This window comes from Sarcophilus harrisii, chromosome 2 (genome assembly GCF_902635505.1).
Source record: "Sarcophilus harrisii chromosome 2, mSarHar1.11, whole genome shotgun sequence".
Taxonomy (NCBI): domain Eukaryota; kingdom Metazoa; phylum Chordata; class Mammalia; order Dasyuromorphia; family Dasyuridae; genus Sarcophilus; species Sarcophilus harrisii.
In genome coordinates, this window is record NC_045427.1 from 58,367,123 (window position 1) to 58,387,754 (window position 20,632).

A 20,632-nucleotide genomic window follows, 5' to 3' on the forward strand; every position below is an offset into this window, starting at 1 on the left:
GGTGGAGGGAAGAAGGGGAAAAGTTGAAACAGAAGTTTTTGCAAGGATCAATGTTGAAAAATTACCCATGCATGTGTTCTGTATATAAAAAGCTATTAAAAAAACCCAAAAAACTTAAGTTCAGATATAGATGGGATCTTTTCAGAAGTGTATCTTGATACCTTGGTCTGGTAGCCTGTAATTTTCCTGTGAAGGAACACCTGAAATAATATATTAGGAGTTTTTAAAAAGCTTTTTTTAATCCTCTTTTCCAACATTAATTTATTGGATTACTGATAGTATATATGTGCAGCTATTAACACCATTTTAAATTCTGTAGTTCTAGATTAACTGGAGTTTAATCATAAAATCCATTCCCTGCTTTCTATGTTTACTATGATTAGAATTTTGACTTTTTTTTTTTTTTTTTTAATAGCCTTTTATTTACAGGATATATACATGGGTAACTTTACAGCATTAACAATTGCCAAACCTCTTGTTCCAATTTTTCACCTCTTACCCCCCCCCCCCCCCCCCCCCCTAAATGGCAGGATGACCAGTAGATGTTAAATATATTAAAATATAAATTAGATACATAATAAGTATACATGACCAAAACATTATTTTGCTGTACAAAAAGAATCAGACTCTGAATTATTGTACAATTAGCTTGTGAAGGAAATCAAAAATGCAGGTGTGCATAAATATAGGGATTGGGAATTCAATGTAATGGTTTTTAGTCATCTCCCAGAGTTCTTTTTCTGGGCATAGCTAGTTCAGTTCATTACTGCTCCATTAGAAATGATTTGGTTGATCTCGTTGCTGAGGATGGCCTGATCCATCAGAACTGGTCATCATCTAGTATTGTTTGAAGTATATAATGATCTCCTGGTCCTGCTCATTTCACTCAGCATCAGTTCGTGTAAGTCTCTCCAGGCCTTTCTGAAATCATCCTGTTGGTCATTTCTTACAGAACAGTAATAGAATTTTGACTTTTAAATGAATAAATGTTATTTTCAATTTTTTTGTAGGAAGGATCCTCTAAATGTAGAGGCTGCCATAAAAAGGAATACTTTTTAAATTGAGTTATGTTGACAAAGGAATAATAAAATCTTGCCCAGTACCATTTAAAATTTTAGGAAGGTTGATATAAAATAGAATGCATGTTGTCATACCACTTTACTTCTTTAGACCTCAGTTTCCTCATTTGAAAAAAAGAAGTTAGAGATTGGCCTCAGTGGTCTTTTAAGTTAGAGATGAAGCGATTAGACTAAGTTAAACAGCCAGCTAGTTGCAATTAGATGATGTAGGGTAGGGATCCTCAAACTTTTTAAATAGAGGGCCAGTTCACTGTCCCTCAGACTGTTGGAGGGCCAGACTATAGTAAAAACAAAGTCTTTGTTTTGTGGGCCTTTAAATAAACTTCATAGCCCTGGGTGAGGTGGATAAATGTCCTCAGCTGCCGCATCTGGCCTGCGGGTTTGAGGACCCCTGAAGGATAGAGCTCTGGGTCTGGAGTCTGCAACACTCATCTTGAATTCAAATTTGTCCACTTAATAACTGTGTGACTCTGGGCACATCATTCAACTAGGTTGACCTCAGTTTCTCATCTGTAAAATGAGCTGGCCAGGAAAATGGCTAACTACTCTAATATCTTTGTCAAGAAAGCTCCAAAAGGGGTCCCAAAGTCAAACGTGCCTGAAACGTCTAAGCAGCTGCAAGCAGCCATTACCTCAGAGACTGGATTTGAATCTAGACTTTCTGCTTCCAGTTCTCTTTCTACTATATCACATTCCCTTTACTTTTTTAATGTTTTTTTTTTTTTTTAAATCAGTGTCTATTTTTGTCACTTGCATCTTTGAATTTTTTAGTTTCCTTCAATATGCTTTAAATTTCCCATTTGAACACATAAATTGGAATGTCGGGGGTTGTTGCCTTGACTTCAGTGCTAAAGTCCTTTCAGAATCTCCTTGCCTGTAAGAAGCAAGAACAGATTTGTTTGCCTTCTTTTAGAGATTCTTTATAGAACATGACAGACAGCTATATTTCAGCCACAGAGAAGACAGGACGGCCTTTGAACAAATGAAAACTTTATATCTTGCTTTTCATGTCTTATCTTTTTTTTTTTTTTATTTCTCAAATAGCATGGATATAATTTTCCTTATGAAATAGTCAAAAGTTTATTTCATGCCTAAGCATTTTCATGTCCTCTTGACATTGTTTATAGTTTTTAAGATTTTATGACTGCAAAAAGCTTTTACATGGATTTCATCATTTTATCCTCACTTGAGTCCTGTGAGGGAGGCTAATTTAAGTTTTGTTTCCATTTTATATAGAGGTTAGGTGACCTACCCCTAAGTCACATAGTGAGTTAATAGGGATTGGAATTCAGTCTACTTTACTAGTATCTTGGATAAGCACTCCTTTTTCCTATAATAGAAGTAATTTAATAACTTCATTCAGATTTCATTGAGGTTACTATAATAGTTAATTTTGTAGACAACCTGGTGACTTCACCAGCAATTCCATCAGTGGGCAAATCTTTTTCCTTCCTTGAGCTTTATTTTCCTCAGCTGTAAAATGGAGATGATAATTTCCACTACCTACCATATAGGTTGTTGGAAGAAAAGACTTTTTAAAAGCATTAGCCAGTATAAATGTGAGTTATAATAAATGTTTAATTTAGATTTTGTTGAGATATGCAATTTGCGGTCAATTTATTTTTATTTGAAATACTTTTCTGACTAAAGTTGAATCTCATTTTTCTTTATTTTATTTTATTTTATTTTATTTTTTTGCTTTAGTGATATAGGCATATAGTGAAATGGTTTTGGCATAAAATGTGTGAGTTTGAAAGTGATTGGGATGTCTTGAGAACTGTTAGTCTCCAAAAGAACAACAACAACAACAAAAAAAACCTGATAAATTTGGAAAGATTGGTTCCATTTCTCACCAAAAGTATTTATGGATGTGTGTACTAAAACTGATTGCTTAATGTAATTTGGTTTGCAAAACATTTGATACTTTCTCTATGCCTGGCATTGTACTAGTTACTAAGTATATAAAAGCAAAAATAAAGCAGTCCTTTTCCCAGAGTGCTTATATTTTAACTGAAAGTAAACATGTCCAGTGAAAAATAGCAAATAAACACAAAATATTCTGGGATGAAGAAAGGGGTATGGAGACGACTATATGGCAGAGAGGAAGGAGAAGACACAAGGAAACACCTTGGGCAGATATAGGTTATATTTGAGCTGGGCCCTGAAGGGATCTGAGGTGAAGAAGAAGAAAAGCAATGTCACAGGGACTGAAGGAATGGATATGTAAGAAACAAGCCATAGGTCTATCCACTTGGCCTGACATTGCCATTAGTAACAGTAATTATTGTGGCTAGCATTTTTAATGTCCTAAGATTTACAAACTTAAAATGATGTATGAGAGAGGTAGAGATGGTTGAAACACTGGTGGGGAGGAGGGGGTAGCACTGAGTGGAACAAGAGTGCCTGTTTCCGTTCAGAAAATAATAAATGCCCATTTTATGCAAACACTGAAAATAGAATGATGAAAATAGACACCTGTCCTCAGAAGCTCCTGTCTTAGGAAAGGAGGATGCAATCTATGCATCTTGACACTTCATACCAAAGAATTTCTTACCTCCTCATTATCCTAGCATCTTTATCTAAAAATTAAATCACAAGCCCCAAAATTGAGTTAAAGGTCAAATAAAATAATGTTTAGTGAAAGCACTTTCTAAAATACTCCATAATTGTGAATTTTTTTTATGTTAATGTGGAAGTCTTAAATTTTATTTTATTTTTAAAATAGCACTATTGGCAAATGCTAGCAAATCATTTCTGATGATCTTGTGTTCTGGCATTGAAAGACCCTGAGAATCAGTTTCCTTGTCTGTAAAACAGACCTGCTTCTACTAATTCCTTAACAGGACTTTTCTGAATATCAACTAAAGTAATGTATAAAATTGTTCGACCTTCCATGAATCAACATTTGAAATCTCATTCCTCAACTTCTACCTTTTAGTTTTGAAAAGAAGAAATACATCCTCCTTTTTTTTTTTTCTTGATGTCTTTTGCTTTTATATCATATTTATTTCCAAATACAGCCATCCTTTGTAACAAAGCCTTAATTTCCAATAAAAGCAGTGAACAGCTTAATATTTTTTTTCAAATTAACACACTTCGGGTCATTTTGAGAATATTTAGAACTATCCTGTTTTATCCCCCCTTTTAAGGGATGAAGTAGATTATGTACATATGATACTGGGTTACATTTTCCTTGTAACTAAAGTATTTCTAGTTATCATGTCTTTTAATTTTGACTTTGGCCTAACTACTGATGTTTTTCTAAGATGCAATTATAGTAACAGCACATTGACTGGCTATATTTTTCTCTTACAGATCACACACGTTGCAATGTATGGATACTGGATGGAGATTTGTACCATAAAGGCTTATTGAAGTTTGCTGTTTCTGCAGAAACCCTGCAAGAGACTCTAGTCATCTTTGTAGCAGATATGTCTAGGCCTTGGACTGTTATGGAATCTTTACAGAAATGGGCCAGTGTTTTGCGGGAACACATTGATAAAATGAAAATCCCTCCAGAAGAAATGAGAGACATGGAGCAAAAGTGTAAGAACGGTGCATTTTCTTAATTAGAGTGTAATTGTGGGCCTGTTTTCATTGTAGATCCTTTGAATGGCACCTGCCCCCTCATTTTAGTAGGTGGATAATATTTTGGACACTTGGGATCCTCTCTTTGAAGAAGTAAGCAGAGAGAATGTGCTTCATAAATGTTGAATGAATGATTACATTCTCTTCTATGAAGATGCTCTTTGAGAGAGCTCAGCCCTTCTCAGTTTAGGATCTCAGAACATTGTCAAAGCTCTCATATTCCCAGGTGATCTCTCTCTGTATGAATTGAGTTTTGTTGGTATTACTTGCTTTCCTCATTGACCTGGAGGTTAAGGCCTTTTTTTTTTTTTTTTTTTGCGTGTGTGTGATTTTCAAAAGGAAGAATGTACAATAAGACTTTATCTAAACATGATTTGATCTGTAGGTCTTTATATTGTTAGCATGTGTGGCCTCCAGACTCTTTAACAGGCCCAGTTTGTGTGGGAACAGCTCTCGTCCCAAATTTAGAAAGCTTGGGTCCAAGTCTCAACACTAACACATATAGTCGCTTATGGCCTTAGGGTAGTCACTTCCCTTCAAGGAACTTTTTTCCCTCTCCTATAAAGTAAGGATGATCTCTAGGCAAAGTGATTGTTAAGGTTCCCCATAGTTCTGATAGTCTTTGAGTCCATGGGTTCTAGTGTGGTCTGTACAACCTGAAGCTCTCTTTAGGAGCTTCGTTGTTTGGCAGGAGGAAAGCTAGTTTCTTTCATTAACCTGCAGGACAATAAAATTAAAGTTAATTAAGGAATTAAAAATTACCAAGGAATTCAAACAAAAGCAATGCTAGAGTGATTTGTTTCTGAATCCAAGAAGTGCTGAATTTAAAAATTAGAGTATTTAAGGGTCCATTTTCTATTGTTAAATGGTAGGCTGTATTATGTTTATTAAAAAATGGGTTTTTTTAAAGTGAAGGACTTGATTTTCAAATTTGAAGGAAGTTTGGGAGGGTGGGATTGTTTTTTGTTCTAAAATATATGTGGTTCAGAAGATTGTTTTTCCTCTCCCTTGCTTCTGTGCAGTTACATGAGCATCTGATCACTTGCCAGAAGAGTGGGAGTGGCCGCGGCAGCAGCAACAGTCTTTGACAAGGGTTGGCTCTGCTCAAACTGGCTTATTTCCACAGTATGACATCACTCCAGTGAATTAATGAGGGCCCTTTTGGGCTTGCTGTACAGTATCCTCACATTGCTAACTCGTGCATTATAACGACACTCAGAAATGATGGTCTTCCCGCATCTTAGGTTTGCTTTTCAAATCAAATTCCACATCCCATGTCTTCCTATCACACTCTTCATTTTGCCTGTGCCTTCTGTCACATGTCAGTTCCAAATATTTCATAGACAGTGGGAGCTTTATAGTTGATCCTTTCAAATTGTCTTGTTTTTTTCCCCGCTGTATTTGCTGCATTGACTGCTATGCATTCTAGTTAGCCAGTATCAGGTTGACCTTTACAAACAATGAGAATTTCCCCCAGAATTAGACACACTAAAGCACACTACTTACAGTATGGTATGTAGAGAAGTAAGTTGATTTTTTGTGACAGATTATTTATTCTGAGTTCATTTTCACAGTGTGGTAACATCTCAAAAATGTTTCATTTTTGGATTTATTTTGTTTTTTAAAATAACCTAGATCTTGGGCAGCAAGAACCCCAAAGTAAGAATTAGGAAACCTAGATTTGAGCCCTAGCCCTGTGACATTGGGCTTGGTTTCTTCCTCTGCAAAATAACTGGATCAAATTAAGTGATCTTCATTGCTGACATGCTACTATGGGCATAATGTTGGGGGGGAGGGGAGTTGTCTGTTCAGTGCTACAAATTTATTCTAATTCTAGTTAATCTTTGTTCTCTTTTCTACCCCCAATGTATTATACATTTGGGATGACAAGTTCTTTGCCTGTGTGCTAAAGTGTCTATTAGTCTTAAGTTTCAATAAAGTGGTTATTTCAGGCTAAAGAGGACTATACACCTATACAGTCTTAAATAAATTACTTCACCTCTCTGAGTCTCAGTTCCCTCAACTTTAAAAGATTTAAGTTAGATGTTTTCCCAGGAGAAGCTTTAATTTTATCAGCTGGCTGTTTAATCTCAGTAGTGAGATTAGTCCATATGTAGAATTATCCTGTAGTATCTTCATTATTCATCCTGTGCTTTTCTATTTTTAAAGAAAAGTAATTGAAAGATAGTATTTACTTTAAAGATTCCTTTCCTTCTCAATTGTACATTTGGGTAGAACATTGCCTAATTAGCTCAATGCATGAGGACCAGGCAGTATCTTTTGAAATGTTTTGGAATATTTACCTATTGACCCTACTCAAAACTTAAAAGTGACCTAAAGCTATAATATCTGGTAATGGTATAGAGGACTTGGAACTGTTAGAGATGTGAGGTTTGATTCTGCCTCATAAGACTTGTATAACTATAGGAAAGTTACTTAACTTCTCTTCGTTAATCGACATTCCTTTAAAACAGACATCAGAATAACAAGGACAGATATGATAGCATTTCTATTCCCCAAGGAACAAGATTATCTGGAGATAATGGGGGACAATACATGAGTGTATAAGGATAGTATTTTACGTGTTCTAGACTATACGTACTTTAAGAGTGCAGTGGTAAAAAAAAAAAAAGATCAGAAGAAGCTTCATGGAGGCAGTGAAATTTGAGCTAGGGCTTGGAGCAGTGGTTCTTAAAGTATGGTCTAGAGAATCCTGGGGATCTCTGAAACCCTTCTAGAGGATCTACAAGTTCAAAAATAGTTTTTATTTCCAATATGGTAAATGTCTATAAATATAACTCAGATAAACAAAAATGCTTTGGAGAGATCCTCAATAATTTTTAAAAAGATAAAGGTACTGAAAACAAAAGTTTGAGAACCACTGGCTTAGAGGATAGAAAGAATTTTGAATAGCAACAGCAGTATTTATTAAATGCCTACTATATATCACACATACACATTGTTAAATGCTGGGGATACAAAAAAAAAAAGAAAAAACAGACCCTTCTCTCAGAAAGCTCATAGTCTAATGAAGACAACAACTTATAAACAACTATTTGCAAATAACATAGAATAAACAGAGGGGAGGTACTAGCATTAAGGGGTAAGGAATGGGGTCAGGAAAGGCTTATGAAGAAGGCAAGGCTTTTAGCTAGGACTTGAAGGCACAGAAGCCACAAGGTAGATATGAGAAAGGGGAGATTTTAAGCTATGGAGAACATGCATTGAAAATGCCCAGAGTTAGGAGTTGTGATATCTTATTTGAGGAACAGCATGGTGCCTAGTGTCACTGGATCAGGGACTTGGGCTGTGTAATGTGTAAGAAAACTAGAAAGGTTATGAAGGGCTTCATATATCAGCCATGATCTGACCTGTACTTTAGAAAGGTCTGTTTGGTAGAGAGACTGGAAGACACTTAAGACACAGAGACCAACTAGCTAGCTATTGCAGTAATACAAGCTTTGAGTGGAAGGATGGTGGTGCCTTTAGTACCGATAATAAGGAAATTAGGAAGATGGGAGGACTAGGGAAAAAGTTAATGAGTTCAGTTTTAGACATGTTGAGTTTAAGATGTGTAGTTAAAGATACTAGACTGGAGGTCAAGAGTTTAGGATTGTGTAAATAGATATGAGAATCCTTACAGATAATATTTGAATCCATGGGAGCTGATGAGATCAAGAAAAATAATATAGAGGGAGTTGAGAAAAGGTCTCAGGACAGGATTCTGAGGGACAACCTCTGTAGGCAGATGTACTAGATATCTAGCAAAGGACACTTAAAGAACAGTCCAATAGATAGTAGAAAGAAGGAAATAAGCTTGCATTTATTAAGTGGCCACTGTATGGCAGATACTATGCTCTAAGTACTTTATAAATAACTCATTTAATCCTCTTAACCACCCTAGGAGGGAAGTGCTATTATTATCCTCATTTTACAGTTGAGAAAACTGAGTCAGATATATTACGTGACTTGTCCAGAGTAACATAACAAGTGCAAGCAGCTTTGAACTCAGATCTTCTGACTCCTAATCCAGCTTCACTGGAATTCCTAATTACTTAGAGAATCTAGAAATATTTAGAAAATTTAGAGAGGCGTGTGTTTGATGATGTAAAAGATCATACAGAGGTTAAGGAGAATAAGGATTGACAATTAAAAGATCATTAATTATTTTGGAGAGAGCAGTTTCAGTGGAATTGAGGTTGAAAGCCAAGTTAAATGAGTGATAAAAAATGAGAGGAAGTAGAGATATAAATTGTAGATCCAAATTGTAGGCAGCTTTCTCAAGGAGTTTAATCGGAAAAAACAGGTGAGCAAAGACAGGTAGTGGAACTGTTAAGTAAGTTTTTGGGTTTGTTTTTTTTTTTAAGAGTGGGAGGAATATGAACTTGTCTGGAGGCAAGTTACTAAGCCATTATGAGGTGTTTCTCTGTGCCCATGAAGCATTGGAGATATAAAGTCCCCCCCCAAAAAAAAAAAACCAAACCCTTTTCTTAATGGGAGAGAGAATGTGCCAACAACTATGTATGAGTAAGATATATTTAGGATAAATTTGAAATAATAAACAGGGCCTTAGGCAGTAACATTATATAGATCAGGGGTAAATCAGGAAAGACTTCTGTAGAATGTGGGTGGGATTTTAGCTGGGACTTGAAGCCAGGAAAGCTAGAAGGTGGGAATGAAAGAATCCCAGGCATGGGGCAGCCACTAAAAAATCCCAGAGCTGGGAAATGGAGTGTATTATGGAAAAAATAGCAAGAAGGCCAGTGTTACTGGAATTCTAGAATACATGGAAATGAGTAGGTTATAAGAAAACCAGTAAGGTTATAATGAGGCCAGGTTATAAAAGGCCTTAAAAGTCAAACAGGAAGATTTTTATATTTGATTTTGGAGATAATAGCCCTCTGGTGTTGATATGATGTAGGGCTGACTTGTGTTTCATAAATTAGTCAGTAGACAAAGAGATCGACTAGACAGAAAGAGAAAAATATTCATTGAATCTTAGAATTTCAAAACTAGAAAGGGCTTTTGAGAGATCACATAGTCCAATCCCCTAATTTTACACATGAAAAATTTGAATCCCAGCATGGACAATCAGACATGATCATAGAGCAGGACAGTAGAAAAGCCATGTTACACAGAAATGTAATCTGCCAAAAGGCTTTTGTGAGGATGTATGTGATTAAGAGGCTTTAGTAAATAGGATTTGGGGGTACTTGGTAAGTTCCCAAACTCCTTACCATAATTAAATTATTCTTTTCAACTACATCTGTATCTTCAAGTCACCTCAGGGCTTAAAATACCAATAATTTGAAGTTTCAGAATCTTCAAAGACAAGTTATTTAATGATTGGAAAAGTATCAGAGAAGTCACCTGTTTTCCCAGTATTCCCTATAGGAATTCATTGGTTGCTTGAGGATTTTGGTGCTCAAATTATTAGGTGATATTTAATTTTATTTATGCTTAATTTCAAATGCAAGGATGTAGAATGGAGAGTTTCATTTAGATAAAACACGAGTTATAAAGGTTCTTCGGGAGAAAAGTTGTAAGTGGGTTTTCTATTGTTCCTTGTTAATTGTGTTGTACCATCAAACGTAGTTCTCTGAAATACACAAATTTATAAAACTGGAATATAGCTGAAAATTTTCTCATTTAACTGATGGGTTAAATGGTTATATTTATGGAAAGGAAATATTCTGAGGATCAGATGCTAGTTTGGGAAAAGCTCAGAAATTTCATGCTGCTGCATCATCATTAGCACAAAATTATTTAATTGAAATTTCTCACAGAATTTCAAACCTGTCCAAAGTGCTTCAGGAGTTTTGCTTACTCAGTGTTTGATTTTATTTTAATAGGACTGAAGTTATTCTGACTTCTGATTAATATGAACCAGTAGAAAATGGAAGCATTTTCCGTTATACTTTTAAGCACTCTCATTTTGGAAGCGTGGGTGCCTCTCATATTTCATTCTACAAAGGACCCATCAGTGCTGTAGCTATACTGAACTGTTTTCTAAACTTAGATTGTAGGGGTTATGACAAACTGAGTGGGCTAACCTGCTATTGTTGTGCCCCCTTAAGTTTATCCCTACTCTATAATTTGGAGGGAGTGCTGTTTCTGTTTTCTTAGTATGAACTTAAAAATGATACTCATATTACATATTTATAGATCTTAGCCAAGTTCTAAAAAGAAGCCATAAAATGTTTAAAAGTAATCTGGTTTTTTGAACTGTTCTGCATAGTCCATCCATTTCTGATGATGGTAATAACTTAAGTGATTGTAACCTGGCATGGTCTATTTCTGTTGAGTTATCTGTAATGTATTTCACACAAAAGTAAAGTAAGTGGTATTCATTTTACCGGTTTGATAAATAAAACTGCTTCAGTTAAGAGTAATGTTAATCTGTGGTTGGAGAAAGAGAAGGAAACTATATGAGAACAAGGTTAAGAGTCAAGATCTCAGTTCTGGTCTAGGCTTCTTCTAATCCTACTTGATATCTTTCTTCAAACTTAATATCTTAGGTGCTTCAAGCCTTAGTAATTAAAGTAATTGGTCTAGATTATATAGCTAAATCTGTCAAGAGGTAGGGCTTGAGCTCAAGACTTCCAATCTGTGCTCTAAGGTCATCTCTCTATCCACTCTATCATGCTATCCCCTTGTAATAAGGGATAATTTTTTTGTTGTTACTTCATGGGCTTATTGTAAAGAAAAAACATATGACTATACTTTGAAATTACTAAACAAACATAAAACAGTCATAGTGTATTATATCACTTTACTTGCAAATTATTGTCATAACAAATGGAATTTTTTTCAAGGTTGAATTTTACTTCGTTTCATATTTTCATCATGAAATCAACCATAAATCTAGTATTCTAAGGGACAATATTTTTAATACTATCTGTTGTAGTTTCAGTTTTGTTATGTTTTTAAAGGACTAAAAAGGCCATTTATTCCTTGATACTCAAGTGTTCCTAATGGACACATTAGAACACACTATGTTCAGGTTTGGGTCATACTGCTGCTTTTCAGATCTCAGTGCATCCAAGGATATTTATGCTTTGGTTGTTTATATTAGAAGTTTAAATCACTGAATAAATTAATTATACCTTAATTAGGTATAAAGACAAAATACTATTTGCAGTGCTGTCCAGAGGGCTTCATCATTTTGGAAACAGTTCACATTTGATCAACTGATATAATAATGGTTGAGAACAGTTTGTCAGATTAGCATTTTTTAGTTTTAAATCTCTTTTGGGACCATTTGAAATTAGTTTTTAATTTGATTTTCTTACTTTGTTACTTCATGTGAAAAATGAAGGGATTGGATGCAGATGATCTTTAATGTCCTTTTAGTTTGGGATCCAATAAAAGATTAGAGGCTTCTGTAGATCCAGCTTCCTTTTTTGGTTGGGCATGGAAAGAAAGGGCCGTTTGGCAGCTTGTCTTTCTGGCATGAGAGGGAAGGAGTGTGGGTAGTAGAGCATGGGGTTGGTGGTTGAGAGCTAGATTTGTTTTAATTTTTGTCATTTTTGCTAAGTCAGTTCCCTTTTTCCAGCCTTAGTTCTTCTGTACTGTAGGGCTAGATGCTCTCTAATGTTTTATGATATGTGCATCCTTTAACCCTCTTCATCGGTTCCATATTTAGATCAAGGAGCTCTGAGCCTAAGTGATGATGCTATTTTCTGTCTATGGTTGCTTAGTTATTTTGGTTAAATCACTGTGCTAATGAGGCTGAGATCATGGGTTTGGTTCCCCACAATAACTATTTCAGAAAATTCTTCCCATTGTTTAATAAGCTGTAGTGGGAGAAAGTGGAAAATTCTACACAATACACTCTCGCTTTGGTTAAATTTCTCTAAGGAATTGCTATATTTATAAGAGGATAGCTTATTATATGGTTACTGCAAATTACAAAGAATAGTAATTTAAATAATATGCCTCAGTAGATTGTAGGATTTAGGGCTAGAAGGAGTCATTGTCCAGCCCTTTCAGTTGACAGGTAAGGAAATTGAGTATACTAGGCTGAGTTTTCCATCTCATTATTTACATACAGCAGGGATAACGTATGTATACATTCAGCTCTGTTCTTTAGTATATGAAATACTATAGCAGTTTAGCAATTGTATAGCAAACTTCAAATAGAATTTCTGACTGGTGTGATATAAATGAGTTTCAGTATTTTGGTCATTTTAAAGATTGGTACCTTATAAGCAGTTTAATGATCCATGGTATTTTGAAAGTAGTTCAACTTGAATTTTATCATTGCTGGCTTTAAAATACACATTATAAAAAAATTAAAATATATGTCATGGGAAACATGCTGGGTGGTATGTTTTTAATAATCAGAAAGAGTTGCAATGAAGATATCGGGGAATATGCCTGTGTTGCTTGTTGTGTTCTAACTGAATGATGAGTTCTAACTGAATTATTTAAATTTTGCAGTCTTCATTGACATTCTCTAATCTGATTTTCTTGGAAAATGGGAAGGAGGGATGGTTTGATTTTCCAGGGCTTACTACTTAAAGGCATCTAATTTATTATTAGAAATGTGTTGTCTTTTATAGTTGTGAAGGATTTTCAAGAGTATGTGGAACCTGAGGAAGGCTATCAAGGCTCACCACAAAGGAGAGGACCTCTAGCTTCAGCACAAGACGGTGAACATGTTACCTTGCCACTTGGAGACAACATGCTCACACATAATCTTGGCATCCCGGTCTTGGTTGTTTGCACAAAGGTGAGCACAACTAGATTAAAGTATTACTTGCCTTTATGGTTCTCCAGTGAAAACTCACTTGACAGTGAGTCCTTTTTAAACTTGAGACTTTGTATATAAATAGATAAATTGATGTAACTGAGAAAAGTACTTAGATCAGAATCAATGACTAGAAGTTACAGAAAAATGATTTTCAATTTAATAAAACAAAGAATTTCTAAACAGTCAAATGTGTGCCAAATTAGAATGGACTGCTTCAGTGGCTGGTGAATCTTGTCACAGGAAGTATGCAGTGACAGTTGGGTAGCCATTTTGAGGGATAAATTGTAGTGGTTCTAGGAATTTAATTCAGTGGGAGTTCTGTGCTTCTGGCATTTGATTTAGGGTCCTTACTTTGCCACTAACTAGTTTTATGATCTTATTATTCCAGTTCTCTTCTCTGATTTTGAGTGCTCATATTTAAAATAACACTGATCCTTCTGCTCTCACAGTAGACTTGTTAAAAGCAAAGAGAATTATGAAGAGAATTTCTTTAAAAGCCCTTTGTAAAATGCTACTCTACAAATGATCTATACACTATTACTGCTCAAGGTTGTTACTAATGAAATGGAGTCCAGAATTTTCACATATCCTTGGTGTAGTCCCCTTGATAGAATGTAAAGTCCTTGAGGGCAGGGACCACATCTTTTTTTCTCTTGTTTGCTGCACAGTGCTTACATGTAACATGTGACAGATGCTTAAGAAATAGTTGTTGAACAGATCGATGAAATATTCATTTTCATTCAGTAAATCTAATCAATAGCCTTGAACTAAAAGTAGATAATGTATACTTTAAAAGGACTGATCAGTCAGGCATTTATTTAATGCCTTCTATATATGCTAGACATTGTTCTGTGGATACAAAAACAAATTAATTGATTTAACAACTCACTGGCTCTGTGAAGTGAGGAAGACTGAGAATTCTAGAAGTCCAAGGTAGTGAACCTTTAAGATTGGAAGTATACATAGTAATGCCTTAAGCAGAAATCAGGGTAATTTGGTAGAAGGTAGAGTTTTATGGGAAACATGAGTTTGTGGTGCTTATGAGGCTTCCAGTTTGTCGTATTCAATACTTAATGATGCGACATTGGAGTTTGAGAGAGTCTGAGACGGGGTATACAGAAAGAGCCAGGATTTTTCTGCCTAAAGATAATTATTAAACTTATAGGAATTGAAGTCAACAATGACAGAACATAAAGAAAGGAAGGGAATTAGAACTGAGTCTTTGGAGATAACCATAGTTAGGGGCCATAATGAGACTGTTCAGGTAGGTAGGAAGAAAACCGAAGCAAAAGAGAGTGTACAGGAGGTCAGGGTTATGCAGTGTCATATGCTGCTGCAGAAAAGTCAAGAATAATGAGGATAAGTACAGGTCTTTGGATTCAACAATTGGGATCGTTAGTATTTTTGGAGTATTGAGTTTGAGAGCTAAACTTCAAAGCATGTAAAAATGTTTGAAAGGAGTGGAATTGAAGGCAGATAGTCATTTAATGATATGGTCAAAGTGTTGGAGGATTGGACCAATTCATTTCTTTGTCTTCAGTTCTTTGTTGTCTTTTCAGGTAGCAAGCTATTGGATTTTAGTTTTGTGTGAACAGTAGAAAGAGCCATGGAGTCAGGTGGCTTATATTCAAAACCTAGACTTCAGTACCTTTTGTGTGAGATCATGAACAATTCACTTCATCTCTCTGATCCTCAGTTTCCCCCTCTGTAAAATAGAGTTCTTATTTGTACCATAGAACTTCATAGGATTTTTTTTGTAAATAAAATAGTTTATAAACTTTAAAAGTGCTTAAAAATATGAGTCAATAATATTAGAAATTATAATACTTAAGAATATCAAGTTTTCAGTGTGTTTATATTTGCAACTGAGAAAATAGGTCACTTATAGAGCCAGAATTCCAATTTAATTCAGCACAGGTAGATGCGATCTCAGTCTGAGCCCTATTCAAATTATGAATCATATTTTACAATATCCCTGATAAGTGGTAATTGAGTCTCCATTTAAACATACAATTTTTGGAACTTTTGCTTGGGTTATTCCATTCTACTGTTAAGACAATTCTCTTATTAGATTTCTACATAATTTTAAACCCAACAGAAGTTGATTTAAGAATTGAAAATTGTTCTTGTTTCTTTGCATGCAGTGTTTTATGGCACTAGTTCGATTTATTTGTGACTTCATTATATTCAGCAGATATTTTTCCAAAAAATCATATGTAAATCAAATTCTATTTTAAATGTTTTAAATTCACTAAGGCAACTCCCCTTTAGAGAGTATCCATTTCAAATGAAGACTACTTTTGTAATATGAATTAATTTATTTTATTCATTAATTTAACTGTTTAATGTTAATGCTCTTCATTTCAACCTGCCTACACCTACTCCCTTTTGAAGCTTCAATACAGCATGATAGGGATCTGGAGACCTTGTCAGGAATGTAAACTCTGGTGAACCCTGCTTTGAGGGGAGGGATTCGAGTATGGGCCTGTGATGGATATACCTCCTTGCTAATATTGGTGTTATTAATGATGGGGTTGCCACAGAAAGTACGAGTAACAGCATGCTCTGCCCAGCTGTCTTTGACAGCTTTTGAAGAATAACTAAGCCAAGAGGGTATATACTCTCACTACTGACATCATAGCTCTTCTAAGTGAATAATTCCATATTCATGATAGCCAGCTGAAATTTTTTTAGCTTCAACTTGATGTAAGATCTTGTGCATGCACTTAAAAAAGCTTGAATTATATCTTCCTGGCTATACTTTAAAGTGTAGCCAGGAAGATACAGCAGGACTTAATCGACAGATAGAAACAAAATGCTTTGAAAGGTCCATGGTGGAATAGAGCATCCCTGCGTGGAAAGATTCTTAAATTTCAATTCTGCCTCTGTCATCTAAAAGTAGAATATAGAAAGTCATTCTGTTTCTTTGAAGTTTCTAATTCAGCAACTTATGCTGAGAATGTTGGTCATCACTGACACTCATGTAAAATTAAGTAAATATCTGTGAATGTTTACAGAGCATATTTCTTGTCTGTCTGCCTTACTACTATGACTTGACCTCGTAGCCTACAGAAAACTTCTAAGTGAAGAAACGCCCTCCTTTTCCCTCCTCCCCTTCACCTTCCAGTATTGCATTGTGAATTAAACAGAAACCAAATATAGAAGATAGGTAAAATCTGACCCTGTCATAGTGACATAGGAGTCCATAGGCAGTCTGTTGAAGGAACTGGGCATCTACTTGCATTTTTGTTAATAGACATTTCTTTCCAAAGAGGAGGAAATAGCTGTTAGTTTTCCTCAGGATAATAATATATAATAATAGCAATAATGACAAAAACATATAAAACACTTGAGGGTTTGCAGAGCGCTTCAGAAATATCTCATCCTTACACCAGCTTTGGAAATAGGTACTTTTATTATCTATATTTTACAGATAGTTGAAGAAACTGAGGCAGAAGGAGGTTATGTGACTTTTCAGGATCACACAACTAGTGTCTGTAGCTGGAATGAATTTAGATCATAGACTCTCAATTCAGTGGTCTCTCCATGTGCTGCCAGCTGCCCTAAGGAAAGAGGCCAAAGCAATAAGAATAGGAGTGATAGGTGATTCCCTATGGAGACGCCCAGACGGTGACTCTATTTTATCTGGAAACAGGAATAGAGTCAAACTGAAATGCAGGGTGATTAATTAGGCCAGCTGATGACAGCTTCCCACTTCTGGTTTTTCAAATGGTCACAAGTAATAATGTTAGAAGAGATCGGGAAAACATTGCTAAGGCTTAAGACCTTAGTGGTCTATTCAGAGTTTCGTTACTGTTGATCAAAAAGGAATTGTTTCAGAGGAGAGAAGCAGATAGGTGAAATTCCTGGTTAATAAAATAGATGGACCATGGTTAAAAATACAAGCGTGAAGGGACAAGAGTGTACAAGGACTGGTAAAATTGTGTTTGCCTGGAGAAATTTGTAAAACTAAATCTGGGAACTTTAAATTGATTAAAAAAAAAAGGGACTAGGGAGAAAACTTCCTTCATATCTCTACCTAGTTAAATGTTAATAAGAGTAGCTGGGATATAAGAACAGCAAAAGAAAAATCCAGAAGTTTTCAGGGAATGAGTGAAGATAGCACTAAAGCCTGTGGCTTCTGCTGTCTGTCTACAAATATATAAAGTATGAATGACAAGCAGGCTGATGTAGAAATAATAATACATGGAAGCAAATTTTTACTATGTGGAGGTCCATGAAACTAGGTGGGATGGGACCTTGGTTGGACTGTGGCTTTGAAATACTATTTCATTATCCAAAGGAACTGGGTAAAGGAGAATGGTGGAATAAATGCATATGTTAAGAAAAATCAGAGGAACAAAGTGGAAGGGATTTGGATTAAGATTACCAAGGGAATCATGTTTGTAGACTATAAACCAATCAATATGAATTTTTTAAGTGCCTACCATATATCAGGCATAGTGCTAAAGTTTTAGTGATGCAAAGACAAAAAGTAGAATTGCTACTTTAAAGAAGTTGACATTGTACTTGGGAAAACATGTACATATATAAATAAATCCAGAATATAACTGAAATGAATATAAGGAAATGCTAATAGATGGGAGAAAGATCCATGTAGAAAATGGGACAGCTGAATTTTGAAGGAAATTAGAAATATTTTTGTTCATTCTTTTTTGTTTGTACATTGCATTCTTTCCCACATATATCCCTCTCCTTCCCTACTCAGCAAGCCATTCATTGAAACAAAAGAAGGTAAAAGACTGTTAAAAGTTGAAATATTCAATGCATCTTCTGCAAAGATGTATTTTCTGGGTGTGGTTGGAGGGATGGAGGAGAGAGAGGCTCAAAAATGGAAAGAAGAGACACATATGAGGGACATCAGTTTGTCTAGAACAGAGGTGTCATTCTTGGTCCACATGCTGCAGACCTCCTGCAGAAGTCCTGGGTGCCCCAGGACCAGATTCAATTGCTGTTGGGAAATGCTTAAGAAAAGAGATGCAAATACAATATAGTTTAAATAATGTTGATTTTCTATATCAGTATGCAGCTGCAGATATCTAGAATGTTTCAGTTTAAATCTTACTCTGTAAGTCTAGAGTTTAGAGTGTATGAGATGGATTAATGTCCATTATATGTCAAGGTTGGTTAGAATCCGATTGTGAAGGGCTTTCAATGTGTGAAGAATGTATAGTTTAGCCTAGTGGCAGTAGATCCTAGAGAGCTTTTGAATTAGGGGAGTGACTTAATCAGACCTTTGCTTTAGAAAAATCATTTTAGCAACTGTATGGAGGATAAATTGAACAATTAAATTAAATACATAAATTAAATAAATATAAATATATAAAAAGGCTTTGGCAATAGTCCAGGGGAGAGGTGATGAAGGATTCAACTGGAGTGATACCCAGGTGAGTCAAGAGATCTGGTTGGAAATGTCTAGTAGACAGGATGATAAAGGAATGAGACTCAAAGAAAAACATTAGGGCTTACATAAATATTATCTGAGGATATTCTATTAAATTCATGAAAGAGGATTGAGAAAGAAGAGGGCCCACAGTGGAATCCTGGAATATATCCAGAAGTAAGGCACAGAGTGTAGATCCAGCAAAGGAAACTGAAAAGAAGCAGTCAGAGAGGATGTGAACAAGAGAGAACAGTGTCATGGAAACCTAAACAAGAAAGTATATCTCAGAGGAGAAGGTGATTAGCAGTGTCAGATGCTACAGACAATTCAAGGAAGATGATTGAAAAAAGGACTTTGGATTTGGCAGTCAGATAATTGAGAATTTTGGAGAAAGTATTTTTAGTTGAATAAAATGTTAAGAGGCCAAATTATAAGAACACCTAGACAAAGGAAATAGATAATGGGTTGGAAAACATTAATTCTGCTACAGAGAGCTGTGATATAGTATTAGTCCATTATTAGTCCATTATCTGGGTATTTGTTAGAATATCTTCTCTGCTAAAAGTGCAGTAGATGACTTGCTTTAATAATAATTTTCTATTCCTAAAAGGGTAGGAAGGCAATAAAAGGAACTGTTACATTAGACATGATTTTCATCAATAAAGGAAAAATTGATTGCTTAAATTAAAATCAATTTGTGTCAGGATTGCAAGATAGAGCAGTTTGATATGCACTATGATTTTGGGAAAGCAGATTTCAGATAATTCAGATAAAATAGGTTTAGACTAAAATCTAATGGGGAAAATCATCTCAGGAATTCCCAAATATAAGGGACTGTTGACTTAAGGAAACTGAAGTTATTGATCAACTTAGAATCTTTTAAAACTGGAAAAGTAATAGGATTTATACCAAATTAGGATAGATTATTATAAGAATAGTATTTGGTATGCAGAAACTCAAGGGGTATATTAATAGATGGTGGAGGTAAGACTTGGGTGCTTTACCCTTAATATACTTCTATTTTCTCTGGCAAGAACCATGATCTTTGTTCTAAAAAGGATGTAGGTAAGGAAGGATAGATTTTAAAAGGTCTGAGTGATTCCATGGCCTGAAATTGTACAACTTCAAAAGAATGAAAATTGCTTAAGAATTAAATTCTGAAGATTGAAAAAGAAATGATTCTGATATAGCTTGTCTAAAGATGCCAATATGAATATATGGGAAACTTGGGTTTTTTAAAACAATATACAAAAAATGGAGGTAAGGGTAAAAGATGAATAAAAAAATTACAGAATAATCTTGTGAGAATAGGGTCAAAACAGCCTGGTGTGATGGAAGTCCCTGCTATTGAGACTAGTGGATTTCTTGAACCTAGTAGTTCTCAACTGCAGCTGACATCCAAGCTAAGTTGCATTCATGTGGTGAGCTCCCAGAATGCCTGAACCACTGGATGGCCTTGGAAGGGATGAGCTGGAGCAAGTGAGTGTTAAGAGACTTTCCTTCTGAGAATTGCCATGTGTGCCATGACAGCTGGTAGAGTGGACCCAGGAGGCAAAAAGGGGCTTGGCCTCTGAGGCAGGAGGTTGTGTCTTACAGGTGTTAGATCTTTTCTTAGGACACAGCACTAATTCCAGGTGTCTCCCTTTTGTGGATCCACCTACAGAGTGCTGAGTGGGGTAGGCACAAGATAATCCCAGGGGAGAGTGGATATAATTGGCCAGTTTTGCCATAGGCAAGAAAAAGGATGCAGAGAGAAGCAGAGATGTAGAGAGATTCAGGGATGCAGAGAAAGAGAGACAGACATAC

The 20,632-nt window shown here is 35.5% G+C and overlaps 1 protein-coding gene across 1 annotated transcript in view; it reads left to right on the top strand.

Moving 5' to 3' along the window:
• The window catches only part of DYNC1LI2 (dynein cytoplasmic 1 light intermediate chain 2), a 55,115-nt gene that overhangs the window by 3,876 nt on the left and 30,607 nt on the right, over positions 1–20,632 (top strand). Inside the window, exons 4-5 of the mRNA XM_003758388.4 lie at positions 4,395–4,625; positions 13,232–13,401. Of these exons, the coding sequence (XP_003758436.1) occupies positions 4,395–4,625; positions 13,232–13,401 (401 nt within the window). The remainder of the gene's footprint in view (positions 1–4,394; positions 4,626–13,231; positions 13,402–20,632) is intronic.